Raw genomic sequence first — 18,750 nt, forward strand, 5'->3', positions numbered from 1 at the left:
TTTAAAAAGACAACGGATAAACAAAGACGTAATTCAATGATTTTAAGTTGAGGTTTGTTTGTAGATAGGCGTAGTCATTTAGGAAAATCTGTTGTTATATATTTACTTTAAAATGTTTTTAACATTTAACATACTAATTTACAATATCTAAATCTAAAAAATTCTATAATTATATAGCCTATCTAAGCCAACATGTTTTAACACCAAACACAAGTTGAGCGAGAGAGGATTTCACGGCAGTTTATATTTATCCAGAGATGTGTAATTTCATCCCTGCTGTTGCGAGCTGTCTTTTTAAATCATTGATCTCCAGCATGAGCGTTTTACTCGTCTTCATGATATTCCGTAATTTATGTCTTAACTGCTGATTCTCATTCTGTAATTTAGACACATGGCTGTTTACTTCATTCACACGATATATATTATTCTTGTTTAATTTTGTTGAGTTTTTGTTGTAACTTTTATTACATCGACAATACAGGCTTGATTGATTTCCGTGTTGCTCATGTGCCATAGGTATATTCTTGAGATGCACATCTAGTGTTGCCACGGCATCGCAAACATGGCATATCCGTTCTCTCGAAATATTATTACGACTCTCAGATGTGTAACTCTTCTCTTTTCCTGTGTTGGAAACCATTTTTCTTCCGCTCGTTTCACCAGCAATTTAATAGCACTGAGTGATATAAATTGGTGTCCTCGATTTCAATATCCGTTCAATTCTCTATCTTAATCTACACGTTTTTTTGGCACAACAAAAAATTGAGCGAGATTCACAACGTCTTACAAATAACAAGTGAAATGTTTTATACTGTTTACTCATGAAAATTGACATCAAGTTATGAGCATATGTGCTGTTTTTTCTCGTTAAGTAGTCGCCAGCATTGCTCCTTATGTAAGTTTCATTCAACTTAATAAGCAAGTTAATCACATGTCGTTATAATTACGTAAGTTAGCTATTTAATGATTACATAAAACTGGTTTTTCTCTTATCTTGTGTAACTTGAGTCATTCGTGCCTTTTTCGTTACCAGTTTTCTTAAAAATAAAGCAGAGATTAAGGATTATATATTACCAATCAGAATTGAATGTCAAAGCACGAGCTAATCTTAATTCAAAACATATTTTTGTGACTTAATTAAATCAGGTAATTAATAGCGTGGGTGCATAATGATCCTCACTTTTTCAGACGTCTGTCTGGTATATAGACTTTTTCACTTCCTAGGATTTTTATAGATAAGAGTAGTGTGAATAGTATGGCCTTAACAAATTTGAATAAAACGTCAAAGAATGAAATACTAACAATCTTGTTTCCGGGGCATCTTCACTTGTGTTAGCGATGCTAAAAAAAATACAAGATGCAGTGGTGACAAGGATGACGTAAAAATGTTTTACATATTCAGGGCATTGCATTTTAAAAATTTCTGTCGCATGTAATGGTAGCTATCCTCTTCAAGTACCTTCGTGATATGTAGGTTTTATTCTAGTGAACTGCCTTAAATGATGCTTCATTCACACCCTCGTTTCCAGGGTTTTTTGACTTGTTGATATGAAGGATCTCTCATATCAAAAAGACAAAAAACCCTGGGGACGAGGGTGGCTTTATTAATTCATTAAACAAAAACACACCATGTTAGTATAAAAAATATCTTCACCCAGAAATTTTTTTTCTTTGTTCATTTGCTTAACGTGATGTTTGGATTGGTAGATTTAGTTCCATATACGTCTTCAGCTTGTATTTTCGACATAGTTGTTGTTCAGACTATCACAGCCAATTAAAATCTTTGTTTTCCTATCGTTCGTTTGCGTCATCAGCATAGAAAAATATGTATGTCATTTTTGCACTGAATCAAAATCAAGAATCTATATATTAATACGCCTTGTGTGTGTGTGCGCACGGTGAGGCCACGTCACACAAATCACAGGTCACTTTCTTACGACGTGGCGTTACGCTAAAATTTACCAAGTTAAAGAAAACCCAAATCAGGGGGTTGCTATATAAATATTAAATTCTCTTTTCTTATTTTTTTTTTTAAATAAAATCTTTTTCCTTACTCATTAAAACTAATTTTTATTTTAATTTTAAATGGTTTTATTTGTTTTTTTGTTGTAAAAGCCCCGCTGGTCGTTTAAGATAGAATAATTAAATTTTACCCCCGGTTCACCAAGTGCGCGCCGTATCTCTCGGAAACAAAGTTTATTAACTGAAAAATGAAAACCGAAGCGAAGAAAGTTGTCTCTTTTTCAAAGTAATCCTGAAAAAAGTTATTTCAAACAAGGTTTACTCATCACGAGGTTAGATTAAAAAAGCTTATTTGCTTCTTCTATCTTTTTTGTGTTCTGGGACCGAAGTTGCTTTCTTTTAAAAAAACTATCGAATTCGAATGATGATTCGAATCTAAGAAGTAAAGAACAAAACTGTTGTCATTGTAGAGCGACTGTTGATGTCGAGCGAGAATAAAAAAAGTTTATGTTGTTCCTAGAAATATTTGTTATAAAGAAGAAAAACGTACGATAATATAACGTCAAAAAGAGAACTGATTGGAAATGTATCAGACAATTGTAGCTAGCTATACATTTTCATTTTGTTTTCTTTGGGATGAAGCGAAGTTTAATAATCGAAGTAAGAAACTGATTGGTCTTTTATCCAGAGACTAACTGAGAAAGCCAAAGAAAGGCAGGTGTGTTGTTTAGTTTATCTGGTAAAGAGATAAGTTTAGGTGTGTAACGTTTTTTTTTAACCGTTTTAACTTTCAGAGCTCAGCTTTTCCTTTAAATTTTTAGTTCCTTGTTGCGTCTTGAGCTTAAATACGTTTTCTTTTGACACAATTTTTATAAGAATCTAAAATGTAAAGCGACGTTTTTAAGCCGTTTACACGCTTCCAGCTAAACTTTCCCTTTAATATGAAGTTAAATATGTTTTGTCTTTAGCCTGAACATATTTAACATTTTTTGTAAGAATATACTCGAAACAATGGGTCAGAATATCCTAAGAAGATGTCTAAGCTTGGTTGTTTCTTTTAATATAAAAATTTGAACCTTTTTTTTCTCCAAAACAATGGGCAAGTACACCAGGGAAAGCTAAGAACATGAAGGCCGAAACGAAAAAAAAAAAACACTATTCTTATAAAATACAGCGTGTATATAATAGAGAAGAGTTTATATAAAATGTAGAAAGTATTTTTTCGTTGTTGCTGTTTTTAACACTACGAAGTGGTTGATGTCGTTATAATAAACCTTAAGGTAAACAAAGTTAAATCAATGTTTACATCTGTTACGTTACCGTTTAAAATAATATTCGATTCTTTAATTCGAAAACACTGCATTGTTATCATGCACTGCACGTTTGCGCATTGGGAAGGTTGCTATATGCAATAGACTAAATAGCTAATTTGGTATGATGCATTAGAATCTGTACGTTGTGGAAACTTTGCAATAACCTTATTTGTGTGACTTATCGATTTTTTTAATGTCTGGTATACCATTTTCCCTGTTATATTTCGGGTATGGCAAAGCAAGTATATAGTTTTAACAGATTTGTTAGCCACCTTCGATTTTGTTAAACTTTTTGCATTTTTATTTGTTGCTGGACATGCTTATATTTTTAAGCGTTCTGTTTCAGCGGGTACAAATATAACGCAGATTGTGAGCAACTTCAATCCCAGGGTTTTTTTCTCTTTTATTGTTATTTTTTTATTGCTGCACATATTTATTTTTTTGGACGTTTTGTTCTAGTGGTTATAAACTTAAATAATACAAATTGTGACTTTTAAAAATTCATATTACTGTGTTGTATGTTTTTGTTTGGTATCCCTTACATCGGTTTAATGAGAGATTCAGTGGATTCCCCCACGGGTATTCAGCTAGTCTTATATATTAATTCCCTTGCGTGAGTAAAACTGTGAGTCCACGACACGGAATCACGGGTCACTTTCTTATGACGTGGTTGTACGCTAAAATTTAACTAAAAAGATTAGGGATGTACTTCATAGAAATCGCACATAAGCTGTAAATATATAACCCGCTGCTAATAACGATATAAATATATATACCTTTATGCCAAAAAACTCTATGTTAGCATATATATATAGGTATCGCTACATATGAAACGGTATTAGATATTTACAAAGCATACGGACTGTTAAATGAAGTTCCCAGCATAAAACGGAAGTTGTGTTTACGAAAAAGATGGCTGTTCTTTTTGAGTATTCTCTACTCTTTCATTCAAAATAAATCTTTAAAAAAACATTTAAAGAAGAGCATGGTTTTATAAATTAATCATAGCAATGTTCTGTAAGGTTTTTTCATGTTTTATTTTTAGTTTTGATTATATTATTGTTGCCAGACATGTTTTATAGCTAGCATCATAAAAAGCCAACCACCACCAACAACTAGCTAGCTAGCTAGGAATATATATATATATGTAGCCATGTTCTTTATACCTAGCTAAGTCTCCAATTTATATTTAAGTGACTAGCTATTAGCTGCTGTAGCTAGCTAATGCTAGCTTTAAACTAAAGATTCCCAGTATATATATTCCCACAAAACACATCAAACGTTATTAACCCTGAAAATTTTAAACATTTTCCTGGTTTTTTTTGGTTTGCGAAGTTCTTTTCCTCCAAATATTCTGAAAATATAGTTCAGAAATTACTTTTTTTTAAAAATGTAAATTTAATTTGTTTCAAATTGTGGGCAAAAACCTTAATCAGCATGCTAAAAAAACTGACTTTTCTTAATTTAGAATTACTAAACACAACCATTTTCTTACATTTAGTGTAAACTTTTGTGCGTATGGCTTATATTTAATACACCAAAAGAGCTACTTTGTTGATTTCAATTTTATACTCTTTGTAAGCTATTTTTTTCTTCTTTTTGACATTTCTGTTTTACCACTCAATTTTTACATTTTATAAGTTATTTGGAACAGAATGGTATGAAATAGACCAAAATACCCGATCTTAGTTGTTTTTAATTTACAGGCTGTGTCTGTGAAACTTTAAGGGGAACATTTGGTGGAAGACAATGGCATGACATATAGAACTGATTTTTGTTGTGTTAGATGTTATATCTGAACCTTTTTGACATTTTATGTTAATTTTGCGAGGAAGGACCATATATATATACACAGAAGAAGAATTCAATTTTACACCTTGCAAGCTTTGTTTTTCTATATTTTGTATAAATTCTTACTGGGGAGGACTCCGTGCAATATATTGAAATGACTGATCCTTCTCGATTTAAATTTGATGTGTTCTAAATCGTATATAGTTTTGGAAATTTTGTGTAAGATTTAATGGGTAAGGGCTAGATGCAATATGTCAAAAAAACTTTTTTTGTTGAATCAGAAGCACTCCCTACAACCATTCTTTTTTTTACAGTTTGTGAAGCTTTTGTGAGGAAAGAGTGTATGCAATATTATCGAAATAACTGATTTTTGTTGCAAACTGTCTTTCTTAGGCATTTTAGATTAAAATATTGTTTTAGAGGGCATATGCAGTAGATATATGTACCGAAATAATTAAATTTTGCAAACTTTGATTTTGTCGTTACCTCTCATTTTTTACATTTTGATTAAACTTTTGTGGGAGACCGTCGGTATGCGAAGGATCAAAATAAGAGATTTTAGTATTATTTAGAATTTGTATTTTGTGTTGCAAAATTGGTGCAAAAATTGACATAAAATGAACTTATATACAGATTGATTGCTGTTGTTTAACATGACTCATTATGACTTATATATATATTTTATGAAAATTTGTGACAAAATACTATGTGAGATTTGAAATTTTGTTTACTTTATTGATGGTAAAACAGCATGCGAATTGCTAAAAGGACTTTATTAATTATAGGTTTAAACACCGTTATTTTGTTGGCATTTTGTCTAAAGTTTGGTGAGGAAGGACCGTATGCAATATATCAAATAATGTTTTATTGCATTATAATTTATCCTTGCAAATCCCTTTTTAACACCTTAGATAAAAATTTCTACTTAGGCAAAATTTATTGTTTATTTTTCACATTGTGTGTCAACCTTTGGCAGGGTTTGCAATAAACTAACTGATTTTAACATATACAATGAGAGAGATTTGTGTTTGACATTGATCAGCTTTTTTGTATATATGTGGCGTTTTAAGTGATTTAAATTTTATGGGTGAGATGTATGTTGAAATGCTTTTGGAAACTTCTTTCCTAATAATTTTCGCATTTGTCAGATGGTCAGAGCAAGTAATTTTAGTAGATTTAGATTTTAAATGTCACATAAATACTGCAGTTGTTGAAAACCTTTAATTTTTTTGGTCATTTATATAATAATGCAGATGTAAGATGCGCACTGCTGTATTGTTTGTTTTTTGATGGACATATATCTGTTACATAAATTAAATAGAATACAGTGGATTCTTCCACGGGAAACAGCTAGTAATATATTATAACCAGTCGTTATAGTTGAACAACCTGTAACGTAACTCAGGCGTCACGGTTAGCATTTGAAGTAAACGTTGTTTTAAGGGATATTTTGTGTTTGAAAGCCCGTCATATGTAAAAAAAGCGCATGGTATACGAAATTAACAACTTGAAAAAATTCAAACAAATATAGCTACTTTCGAATCAATATTGTGCGTTGTTTCATTTGAAATATACACAAACGATATTTCTACTACACTAAAGAATCTAAACGTACTACCACAATTACAAAAGAGCTTCTTTTGAGTCGAGCAAAGAGTAAAAAAATTATTTCAGGGGCTTACCCTGATCATCCACATGCGCATTAAAAAACAAAATATTTTTTTCTGTCGTAGGAAACAGTAACCTTTTGTAAGATTTTAATTAGTCGGAGCAAAAACTGTATAGAACCAGATAAATCCTAAATATCAGAGACTAACTCTTAAACACGACGATCATTTTTGTTTTTACGAAATTATGAAACACAATATCAGATTGATTCTTGAACTTCCTCATCTATCTTCCTTGATGTCGGAGCAATAAATCGACAAATGGCCCTGGATACAAGGTTGCCTAAACTGACCTTGTTCTATAACACATCACGTGACCAACATGATCAATAAGCGCGCGAAGCAAACAATATGTTATGAAATGTGTAATTATATTCTGTGTGTAAAATGCTGATTAAAATGATTAGTTGTATAAATATTGGTGTATTTACTCGCATTGTAATTGGTGATTATATTGACTAGACGTGTAGCTAATGCTCTCATACTAATATTTTTGGCAAACAAACCGTAATTTTAAACTTCGATGTAGTGTCGACTCACTAGCCCAATATGTATTGTGTGTTCCCTATGACAAAAAAGCCGCTGTTAAATAAACACCCCACTTGGCGGGAAGAAAGTGGGCTAAAACGCCGCCCTCGAGTAATAGTCTGATAAAGTATAAAATTTATTTGAAATGAGTAAAGGAATGTATTTTCTTTTCGCAATGCATGAGTTTAATCATACAGCAACAATCTGATGTGTTGAGCTTCTTTTTCATTGTGTTGAGGAGCCAACACGTATATCAGGTAGAAGAGAAGCAACTATCATCTCCAAATACACGACATTCGCATAAATCTGTGTGCATCGTTAACATATTAGTTACCGCAAATAGTCTATTGGGTTTGTTTCCGGCTCGCAATTGTCGCGGTCTTAAGTCTAGCACTCCTTTGACTCCTGGTTTGGGTGTCAGGTGGATTTTGATGCGGACACACAGGGCGCATATTTCGTGTGTTGATTATTTCAACCGTTTTTGTCATGGTGGACGGACGCAGTTGCAATGCAAGAGTTAGAAGTCCTTAGCTAGCCTACATACAGTCAGCAGGGTGAATGGATAATTAGCCTGTAATAGGATAGTTATCTGATACAGGATAACTATACGTTAGATAGATGTGCATATTTTACATGGCTTGCCTCCAGCCCTTTTTATTATTTCCCAGGAGGGCCCATGGCTTAGGAGTCCTAGAGTATTTAATGTTCATTTTATGCTGCGCAAATGCAATTAGGTACCCCGCTTTACCAGAAAACTCTGGTGGCTTGGGTTAACCTGGGTGCTTTAAATTCCGGAATGCTATATGATTTTAGAAAAGGGCTGACTTCCCTATGGCATATAACTATACGGTATGTGCAGTTATATACATATAATTAGCAACTCATAGAGCTAATTAAATATATGGTGGAGATCTTTTTTATGGAAAATCCAATAAAGTCAAAGATCATCAGTCCATTTGTGTTTCCCCTTCAAGTCTAGGATCTACCATATTACCAATTTCACTGGCACTGAAAGTTGTATATTTTACGAAACAAAGAACCCAAACCTCGCTGGGGTAGCTCACGTATGGGAAAATTTCTGTGTGGTGGGGGTATGACATGCGATATATCTTGTAATTAGACATTAAATGCAACACAAACCTGTATTATTTTGAAACTAGACAGGTTCGAGAATATTTTTAGGTAATAATTTTCATTGCTATATGTGCTCTCCTACATAGATCCTCTTTTTTTGATACACTTTACTTAGTTTTTTTAATATGTTCATACTTCTGGGTCTTTTTTATAGAGAGAGAGAGAGATTTATTTTTTATTAGGAGTTTACAATGAAAATATATAATATGAAAAATATATTGAACATTTACCTAATAAAAGGATAACTAGCACAAAGCACTTTATGTGCTTAAATAACGTGCTAGCTACCTGGGAGAACAACAGGTAGGACGAAGCCACAGGACAACACAGGGACAAGACGAACATTCAGACGAGGATATCACAGAGTCAAAGTCAAAAATAGCATGAAATGTCTGGAAGCTGCTTAAAACAAACCTTTAAGCAGGAAAAAGGAATTTGGACTGGGTGAAATAAAATAAAATTGTAATTAGATTTTATATGTGTTAATAAAGTGACTATGTAAAAAAATTTTTAGCTCAGAGGTATTTTTACTCAAGATTTTAAAGGGTAAGGAATTTTGAAGACGGTTCCATGAGTCTATTGCAAAGAACTTAACAGACTTTTTACCAAACGCAGTTGAATGAACAAGAGGTAGATTCAAAAAGCCTTTGTCAGCAGCACGGGTGTGGTGGGAATGGGCGAAGTCGATTGCGAAAGTATTGATGAGGCTAATAGGAAGAGTTTTATAATAAAGGTTCAGTAGGAAAATTATATTATGTATACAGATCATGTCAGAGAATTTAATTAAGTTAAGGTTCCCGTATAGTGGGGTAGGAGAAGCATTGAAAGTACTAAAAGAGATGATACGGATAGCATGGTTTTGTAAAATTTCTATTCGACGGGTAAGAGAAGATTTTTGGCCCCATACCAAGGAGCAATATTGTATTTGGGAGTAGAAAATAGCAAAATAAATTTGACGAAGAACACATTTTGGAACAAAATGACGAGCTTTGGCAAGTGCTCCATTAGATTTTTTGAGGTTGGAGATGGTGATGTTAATTTGAGATTTCCAGGAGAGGTTTGAGTCAAGAGTTATACCAAGGTATTTGACAGTATCACTAGGAACGATTTTAGTTCCATTGATTAGAAATTTAAAATTAAATAAAATTGGTTTTAACGGAGTTTTAAAAATAACAAGTTCAGTTTTAGATTTATTTAATGAGATTTTATTAGCATTGAGCCATTGACAAAGGAATTTGAGATCCAAGTTGAGATGTTTATTTAGTTGTTTAGCGGACTTACTAATATTTAGCAGGTTGGTATCATCTGCAAAGAGGTGGACCATGGAATGTTTAATTGCAGTATGAAGATCATTAATATAGAGTAGAAATAAAAGTGGACCAAGAACAGAGCCCTGAGGAACACCATGACGAATAGGTTTATGTGAAGATGACGAATTATTGATAAACACAAATTGTTCTCTGTTGGTTAGGAAAGAGCGCAGCAAAGATAAAGGAACCCCACGAATACCATAGTGATAAAGTTTTTTAATTAAAATTTCATGGTCAACAGTGTCGAAAGCTTTTTGTAGGTCAATGAAGACACCACAAACAAGAAGACCATTGTCAATAGCTTCCATAATCTTTTGAGTAATGTTTAGTAAGGCGTGTGAGGTAGAAAATTTTTTCCTGAAGCCAAACTGATCTGGAAAGATAGTATTGTTCATAGAAAAAAAATTATATAAACGATTGAAAATAAGCTTTTCGAAAATTTTGTCAATGTTTGAAAGTAAAGATATGGGCCGATAGTTGCAAAGTTCGACATTTGAGCCTTTTTTGTAAACAGGGATAACTTTTGCAATTTTAAGAGAAGATGGATAAATACCAGTTGAAAAGGAAAGATTGATTAATTTAGCAATTGGAACTGCGAGGAGTTTTTTAGTAGGAAGAAGGACTTGGTACGGAATGCTGAAAGGACCTGTTGATTTTTTTTTATCAAAGAGAGAAATACAATCAAGGACTTCTAAATCATTAGTTGGGCGAAAAAATATTGAATTAGCTGTTGGGTTTTTTAGATACGAAGAAAAGTGTTTAAAGCTTGGTGGAATCGATTTCCTTAAATTATCTGCAATTGAGCTGAAGTAACTGTTGAATGAATTAGATATGGTTAATGGGTCTGTAGTGAGATTATTGTTAATGTTTAAACAAGAAGGAGTAGGAGATTTGGCAGACCGGAGTGAAATGATGGAACGAACACCATCCCAGATAGCTTTTGAATTATTTTTATTTTTGATGAAAAATTGTTTGTAGAAGTTACTTTTACTTATTCTACATAGAGTGACAAGTTTGTTTCTGTATTTTTTAAAGGATGTGTGCAGTAGAGATTTTATGAATGGATCTTTTTCTTTAATGAATTGTTTATGTAAAGCGTCACGTTTGCGTATAGAGGTGAGTATGCCAGTAGTGATCCATTCTTTATGAGAGTTTGTGTTATTTCTAGTAAAAGATTTTTTGAGAGGAACACATTCATTTATACAGTTATTGACAAAGGTATGAAAAATATCAAAAGATTTAGATGGGTCAAGTTCATTTAAGCAAAGAAGTTCATTCCAGTCAATGGCAGATATTTTTTGAGAAAATAATTCTTGGTTAAATTTATTCCAGTCTGGAATAGGAGATCTTTTTGTGGGAGGAGGCGGCAAGACGTGTTGTTTGTTTATTATAAGAAACTGTGGGAAATGGTCAGATATTGACGATATGATGTTACCAGACTTGCAGTTTAGTTCAAAAGGGTCATGAAAAATATTGTCAATTAAAGTACTAGTATTTTCTGTAATTCTTGTTGGAAGAAGTATAGAAGGAGCTAAAGAAAACGAAAATATAGAGTCTAAAAAATCAGAAATATATATATATCTATATATATATAGAGAGAGTATATATAGTATATAGAGTAATACTTTATATATATATATATATATATATATATATATATATATATATATATATATATATATATATATATATATATATATATATATATATATATATATATATATATATATATATATATATATATATATATATATATATATATATATATATATATATATATATATATATATATATATATATATATATATATATATATATATATATATATATATATATATATATATATATAAGAGCAGTGACGGAGAAGATGTGGAAAATGAACCAGTAGCCACAGCATGTATGCCATATATACCAGGGACAACTAACATACTTTGTCAGGTATTGAAAGATCAGGCCTTTTCAGGAAAGTTTTAATATGTGTGTTCCAAAAAGCACGCCACAAGTATTTTAGGTGTGTTTTTGGGTGTGCTGCACTGGTTAACTTCTTATAAAATTTGTCATTTCGCAGGTGCTATCAATAACACACCTAAGCCATTTTGCATGTGTGTTGAAGGTGTGCGCTATTGCACGCCTCTCCTGAAAAGGCCTGAGAGATCATAAAATAAAGCCAGTGTTTCAATCTAAAAACACGCTACGTATTATACTGTCGCATCCGAAAGACAAAATATGTCTAGATAGTCAATGTAATATTGTCTACGAAATCCTGTGTAAGGATTGTGATGCTGTTTATGTCGGTGAAACAAAACGAATGTTTAAACAATGTGTGCAAGAGCACAAAAGAGCCGTACGCAACGCAAATACAGACAAAATTGAGATTGCGGACCATAGCTGGAAGAATGGTCATGTTATAGACTGGGACAATAAAAAGATCATAGAACGAAAGTCTGGTTGGACAGCAAGAAAAGTAAAAGAAACCATAAAAAGTACAGACAGAAATACCCATATCAATAGTATTTCCTATCAACTTCCAGAAACATGGTTACCCGCACTTCAAAAAACGAACATTTAGGAAAAAGTGCAAAAAATGGTTCGGGACAAAAGTACCAAAAAGCGAACTTTTAGAAAAAGGAAAGATTTTAATCAATCTATTGCTTCCATCTGGGTCCGTGAAAAAGTTAATTACTTTAATTGCTGTGATTTGATTGGTTAATTTTGATCCTCTAATTATCTCTTCAAATAATAAATAGCCAAAGATGATTACGATCATTGCCCGTTGATGACAGCTGTAACTGTTGAAACGTAGCCTAGAATAAACTCGCTTGTTCATGACATGATAATATTTATATTATTCAATGACGATGACTGAACAGATAAGTGGCAATATTATTAAAATAATTTAAAAATGTTTATATATGACTAATTAAATAAAAAAAGTATATATATTATTATATGATAATATTATATATAATGAAAATTTTATGTACCAAACTTCAATCTTATATATATTTTTAGATAAGAATAGTGATGTCAGCATTTTCCCAAAATGTTCTTATATTTGTCACTTTAAGTTCCCAGATTTTCAAATATGTGTAGTTCTGTATTAACTTGTGAGAAAAAAAAGATTTTTAGTACAAAGGACATGATAATGTAGTTATTAATAGTGGGAAGTATCAGTTATTAGCAGTAACCACCAGTATTTTTAAGTAACCACCAGAGAACCATTCAGGATGTTATCCAGAAATGTAAAATAAGGGCCGCTAAATCCTAAATCTGAATTTCAACAAGGTGGTCTTATAGGTATATCATTGAAATCTTATTTCTTCACAACTTGCATAAAATGGGCTATAAGTTCCATATTTTGTGAGTATAATTAGCTCCTCTAATAAATTGGGATATTTGAGATAAATTTCAATTAGTAAATAGCCGTTTAACGGCTACTGAGAACGCTGAATTATACCGTGCCATTGTTATTTCAAGTATATCACAAGTGTAAACAAGGAATATGGAGTTGGATTGATAATATATACCTGGTTCCCTGGTGGATATTTAAAGATACTTCTGGTTCTCGGTTGATTTCACCTGGCTCCTACTTTTAGTTAAAGCCTTGATAATCAGCTTTGCATCATCCACAAGTTGTATATATTAGTAATATCTTTAAACAAATTAAACTGTCTATTTGTGACAAAATTTTATCTCTGTGGTGGAGTGCATAATATTTTTGTTTAAGAATAATAATAAAAAATGAACCAAATTGAGATTGAAATGCAATTAAACAAATTCTTTGGAATATCTGGATTGGATCAACAATAAGTTAAGCCTACAGTTATATATGTACTTAATAATGGTTTGTATGGGTGTATATGCGTGTATATACTTATGATGAATGGTATTATAAGAGTGTTGTGTTTAGATTAATTTTTTGAAGATCCAATACATAACTTCATGGTACCAAATTAATAATTTCTCTTTTAAGACGGTAATATACTCCATTTAGTGTCTGGTCTAGGTAGTTCTAATCTTATATTGTCTTTTTAAGAAAAATATCCCCAAATGTCAACAGTCAAGGTCGTAGTTGTTGGAGCAGGTGCGACTGGTGCACTGATCTCATCTTTACTACAAAGAACTCTTGGCAAGAATCTGTCTGTGGAAGTATGGGATAAAGGTAGAGGGGTTGGTGGCAGAATGGCAACTAGTCGTGTTGATCAAAGTTCCAGTTTGTCTGTTGATATGGGTGCACAGTATATCAGCGTTGCAGAGGAATACATGAGAGAGCATAAGAAGTAGGTATGCACACAATAATTAAGAAATAAAAAAAGAAAAGGCAGAGAAAATTTTTTTTCGTTTAGATATGGTGTCAAAAGACATGCTTTAGTTTTAAACGAGTTAGAATTGATGTGCAACAATGTTTTGATTTTGTGTTGCGAATAATGGATCTGTACACATTTGTAAGTAAATAACAACAGACCACAGTAATCTACTATATATAATGAAAAAATGTAGTCGAAAGAGAAACATAAAAAAAATTAAATTCGATGCCCTCTAGATCTTTAGTTTCTAAAAATCTACGAACTTTATCAATAGTTATTTTACCCTATACATCCACCTATTTTTTACCTATCGAAATAATTAAAAAATCTGCAAACATTTGTTGATATAGATGTATTTTCTTGTATGTATGAATACATTGTCTTCCAGGCTCTCATCAAGTTAACAGGTGTGCAAGGCCATGAGATTTTTTATCTTTGTCTTCTGGTGTAATGGTTAAAAAAAATTATATAAAAAACGACATCAATTTAGCAGAATAGACTTTAGTTTGCGAGTTAAAATGTTTTCAGAATATTTGACGGAAATATACTAATATTACTTCTTAGTATATACGATGAGTTGCAACAACAAGAGATTTTAGCACCACTAAAATGCAACGTGGAAGGTTTAGTGAAGAAAGAGGGTACACAAGATTTTGTGATGAGTCATGGTAGCAATTCTTTGCCCAAGTATTTTTTGACGCAAGCTGGTAAGTCTTAGTAATGTTATTTACAGCCAAAGTTTTGTGGCGAATTTACATGTCACAAATTTTCATAACAAAAAAAATTAGCAGAAGCCAGTGTAGACCAATATGTTTTAAAACTAATAAAAGCATAAAATATATTCCATGTCTGACGCTAAAAACTGTGAGTTAAACCAAAAATAAGGTTACAGTCTGTTTAATGAAATAAAACTTGTTTAATCGGAGCTGTTAGAGTTTAGCCGTAAGACATCTGTGTGTTCCCTTAACAGGAATTGGTCCTATACATGAAGTTTCAACCAGGAGAATTCGCCCAAAGTTGATAATAAAATTGTTTTTATCTCATTAAAATTTTTAAATTTTTGTTATTCAGGTTGTTCTGTTAAGAAATCAACTACACTAGAAACGGTTGATATCAACCAATCAAAAATTCAACTGGTATCAGACAACGTACAGGCAGAGGCTGATATAGTTGTCCTGACCATGCCTGTTCCACAGATACTTAAATTAAAAGGAAATATATCATCGTATGTTCGTCCATACCAGAAGAAACTTAAAGCTGTAGAGTATTCATCGCGATATTCTTTAGGATTGTTTTATCCAGGTGCGTCCGTCCATGCAGATGTCGACTGGTGCTTTAAGTACGTCAACGACAATCCGTGTTTACGATATGTTGCCATAGATACAGTGAAAAGACAAACAGGTATAAGAAACCATTTTTGTTTTTACTCTTTGCATGCAACTTTATTTTAAACAGGAAACAGAAATGAAAATTCAAAAAAAAATTTGAAATCAGTTAATTTTTTGTGGTCTAAAACGGATACACTAAAAGAGCAATTATGATTTGATCTAACCAATCTAATCTCAGATTCATTATTATTTCGTTTCGGTTCGTTTGCCATGGAATCTGATTCACAGATACATCTTTCATTCAATTAACGTTAACTAATTCTTCGTATTTTCGCTGTTAAATATTTGCAATTCCTCGATAAAAGTTTCTTTCTCTATTAGTAACATTACATAATATGTTGTTGATGTAAGAAAAAGGGGAATAAAATGGTAACCTGAACCTGTTGCATCGTCCACGTTTAGAATTGATGTTATATTTTGTTGCATTTTTAAAGAAAATTTTCATTGTTGTTATTTCAGTACACTTTTTTATATAAACAATTAGCCTGAAAATTCTAAAAATTTTACACAGTGGCTATATATATTTTTTTTTTTTTGGGGGGGGGGGCTTTTTTTCCTAAGTAGCTAAACAATGTTTGGGCCGAAGGGGTAATTGTTTATATGTAGAAAGGTGTGGTTCATTTTCGTCTCAAAATGGCAGTTATTGTAAAAAAGTTGTTTCCTGTTAAGTAAAACTTTTACACGCAGATTTCACTGTAGCTCTTATTATTTTAAAATTAAACTGCTTATTTCAATTTATTATAATTATAATTATCCAAATTGAGATGAAAGATACATAAAATGTAGTTCGTGTGTCCACAGAATATCTGATATTAAACAATGAAAGATTTAAAATCCCTTTCTTTATGAAATTCTTTCTTCATATAAAATTAAGTGATGGATATCAGCAGAGAAATAACCTACATGTAATATCGAACACATACAAGCCTTTACATGCCTACCCTATCCTACCCTAACCTATTTTTTTCTAATTACTTCTATATATTAATAAATTTGTATGTGTTTTGTATTTTGTGTTTATGTCAGATCCAGCAGAAGGATTATCTGTGGTTGCACATACATCTGTTCCATTTGGCGTGAAACACCTAGAAAAATCTTTTGAGGACGTGCAACCTATCATATTTGAAAATTTAAAAACAATTTTACCCAACCTACCCGAAGCCAAGCATTCTAAAATAGTACGATGGAGATACTCACAAGTAACAACACCCTACGATGGAGAGCCTGGTTGTTTGGTTTTGAACAGAAATCCTTTACTTGTTTGCGCAGGTGATGGGTTTAAACATTCAAATTTGGACGGATGTATACAATCCGCTCTTTCTGTGGTGGATGCCATAAAACGACATTTGTCTCGATAATACGAACTATCGATTAAGATAAACCATTAAATAAGTAAAAGTAAGTGAGGCTAGTATGTGCTGTTACCATAGTGTTTTTCTCGCCCTATGTAATGTGAGCCATTGAACTCTGTTGTAAGATCTCTTTTGTCTGTTCAATATGGCTGCCTGCAGGTTTAATCTGGATCCCCCGCAGAGTAAATGATTTGCTGACGAACGATCTAGTGGGGTTTTTTTACAGACTTTGACAAAACTGACTTTGGAATACAAATATACAAAATTCTGCGACATGTTGCGTTTCCGATATGAATAAAATATTTGTTATTTATCATGTAATGTTTTTGTGTTTTTGACGAAATCTTTTTTGATAAAGTTAATACTACTACGAATGTGTTTTTAAATTATTAAGCCATGCTCCGAAGTTCATGCTCACAATCGTACCCAGTCAGATGACTCTCAAAAATTAGTAACCCGTTGCTTTCTTACCATTTTAATCATTAATGATGTTTTCCCGCTCGTCGAATAAATTATCATAATTATATTTAGTGCATTAGGTTGAGCTCTCAAAAAAGTATGTTATGGAGGCTTAAGTTCCGTAAAATATTCACCTCAAAATAACTGACTGATGTTTGGTACAAAAGAACACCTCATTTTTTCGACCCTTTATACCAAAAATGACGGATTTAAAGGCCCACTTAGAATAATCGTGTTTCTTGAAAGGAATTCTTGTGATAAATCTCAATATTTTAATAATCGATATGAAATAAAAAATCTTAGAACGTGGTATTTTTTTCAAATTACATTCACACGTGAAGAACTCGGCTTATTTCCGGAATTTTGTGTCTAGTGGACTAAAATGATTTTTGTCCATTTCTTCGTAATGTTAATCCTCGGTTAAACGTCCATCCTGTGTTGGGAAAATAATTTTGTAGGAACCCCTCCGCCATAAGAAACAGGTGCTTATTCTAATTTTCTGCGACTAATGTTCGTATTCAGGAAGAAATGGGTAAGATAACCAAAAAGAATATAAATAAGAAAGCTTGGTCCAGTTTTTATTCTCTTCTGTTTTTATATATCTATAATTAGCGCTTCGCTGAAATAGGCTTTTCCTTAGACGATGAAACACTAAAGAACCCGGCTGCTTAATTGATAAATCGCCGTAGTCATAGTAGAAATAGATATTAGAGTAATCACAATTTAAAGTAAATGGTCTTTTTTCTCTGATGTAAATGGTTCGGGAAAATTTCGAGTTATTTAGTGTATTAGAATATTTGCAATATAAAGTCTGTGATGTACAATGTAGACAGCATCTATTTTCGTTGGTTCGCCTGCACTTTATCAACTTCTTTATGTAGCAAGTAAGGTATAGCAGAAAATGCTGAGATCAGCAAAATGATACCCAGCAAATCCATTTCGTTTGTGATAAGGTGTTTGTATCCAGAAAGTTTCAATGTCACACAAAGCGCGTAAAAACTACCCAGGGTAATGCGAATCACTGCAATGTTTGTAATTTTATTCGCAGCCACTCGTGGAAACCAGGTGGTACTGTGACTGGCATATCTGCTTTTAAAAAAACAAGCCATGGTTACCACACACGGAAGAATATAACCAAGAAGAACAATACACCATAAAAATATATTTTCTGTTGTGGTCTCGCTTTCCCAATTCATGCAGCAAAATATATTCATTGCTTTGGGAGTAAACCGTGCTGCTGAAGTAAACATGGTTGCTAATGCGCAAAAGAGTCCTGGTACCCAACACAAAATTGCTGATATATGATGTAAAGGTGTTTGCCTAAGGACGGTTTCTTGAAGGGAAGCTAACATCAACAGATTCAACGTAGATATATCAATGCAGATAGTCATCCCAGCATCTAAGATACACCTTATACCGTCACCAATTCCGTTAAAACATAAATGAGATACTGCAACGTTTAAGGAGCCAAAACATGCTTGAATGACTGTTCCGAAAACCACATTTTGAATAATGCATTTCTGCAGATTATCGAATCCA

At 32.4% G+C, this 18,750-nt stretch overlaps 1 protein-coding gene across 1 annotated transcript; it reads left to right on the forward strand.

The window, feature by feature from the left end:
• Window positions 1–13,705: 13,705 nt before the first annotated feature.
• LOC130647792 (renalase-like) lies at window positions 13,706–17,122 on the forward strand. Its single transcript, XM_057453769.1, has 4 exons — window positions 13,706–13,985; window positions 14,577–14,719; window positions 15,084–15,413; window positions 16,427–17,122. The coding sequence occupies exons 1-4, from the start codon at window positions 13,756–13,758 to the stop codon at window positions 16,756–16,758; spliced, it is 1,035 nt and encodes a 344-aa protein (XP_057309752.1). The 5' UTR covers window positions 13,706–13,755; the 3' UTR covers window positions 16,759–17,122.
• Window positions 17,123–18,750: the final 1,628 nt, after the last annotated feature.

Source organism: Hydractinia symbiolongicarpus, chromosome 6, assembly GCF_029227915.1.
Source record: "Hydractinia symbiolongicarpus strain clone_291-10 chromosome 6, HSymV2.1, whole genome shotgun sequence".
Taxonomy (NCBI): Eukaryota; Metazoa; Cnidaria; class Hydrozoa; order Anthoathecata; family Hydractiniidae; genus Hydractinia; species Hydractinia symbiolongicarpus.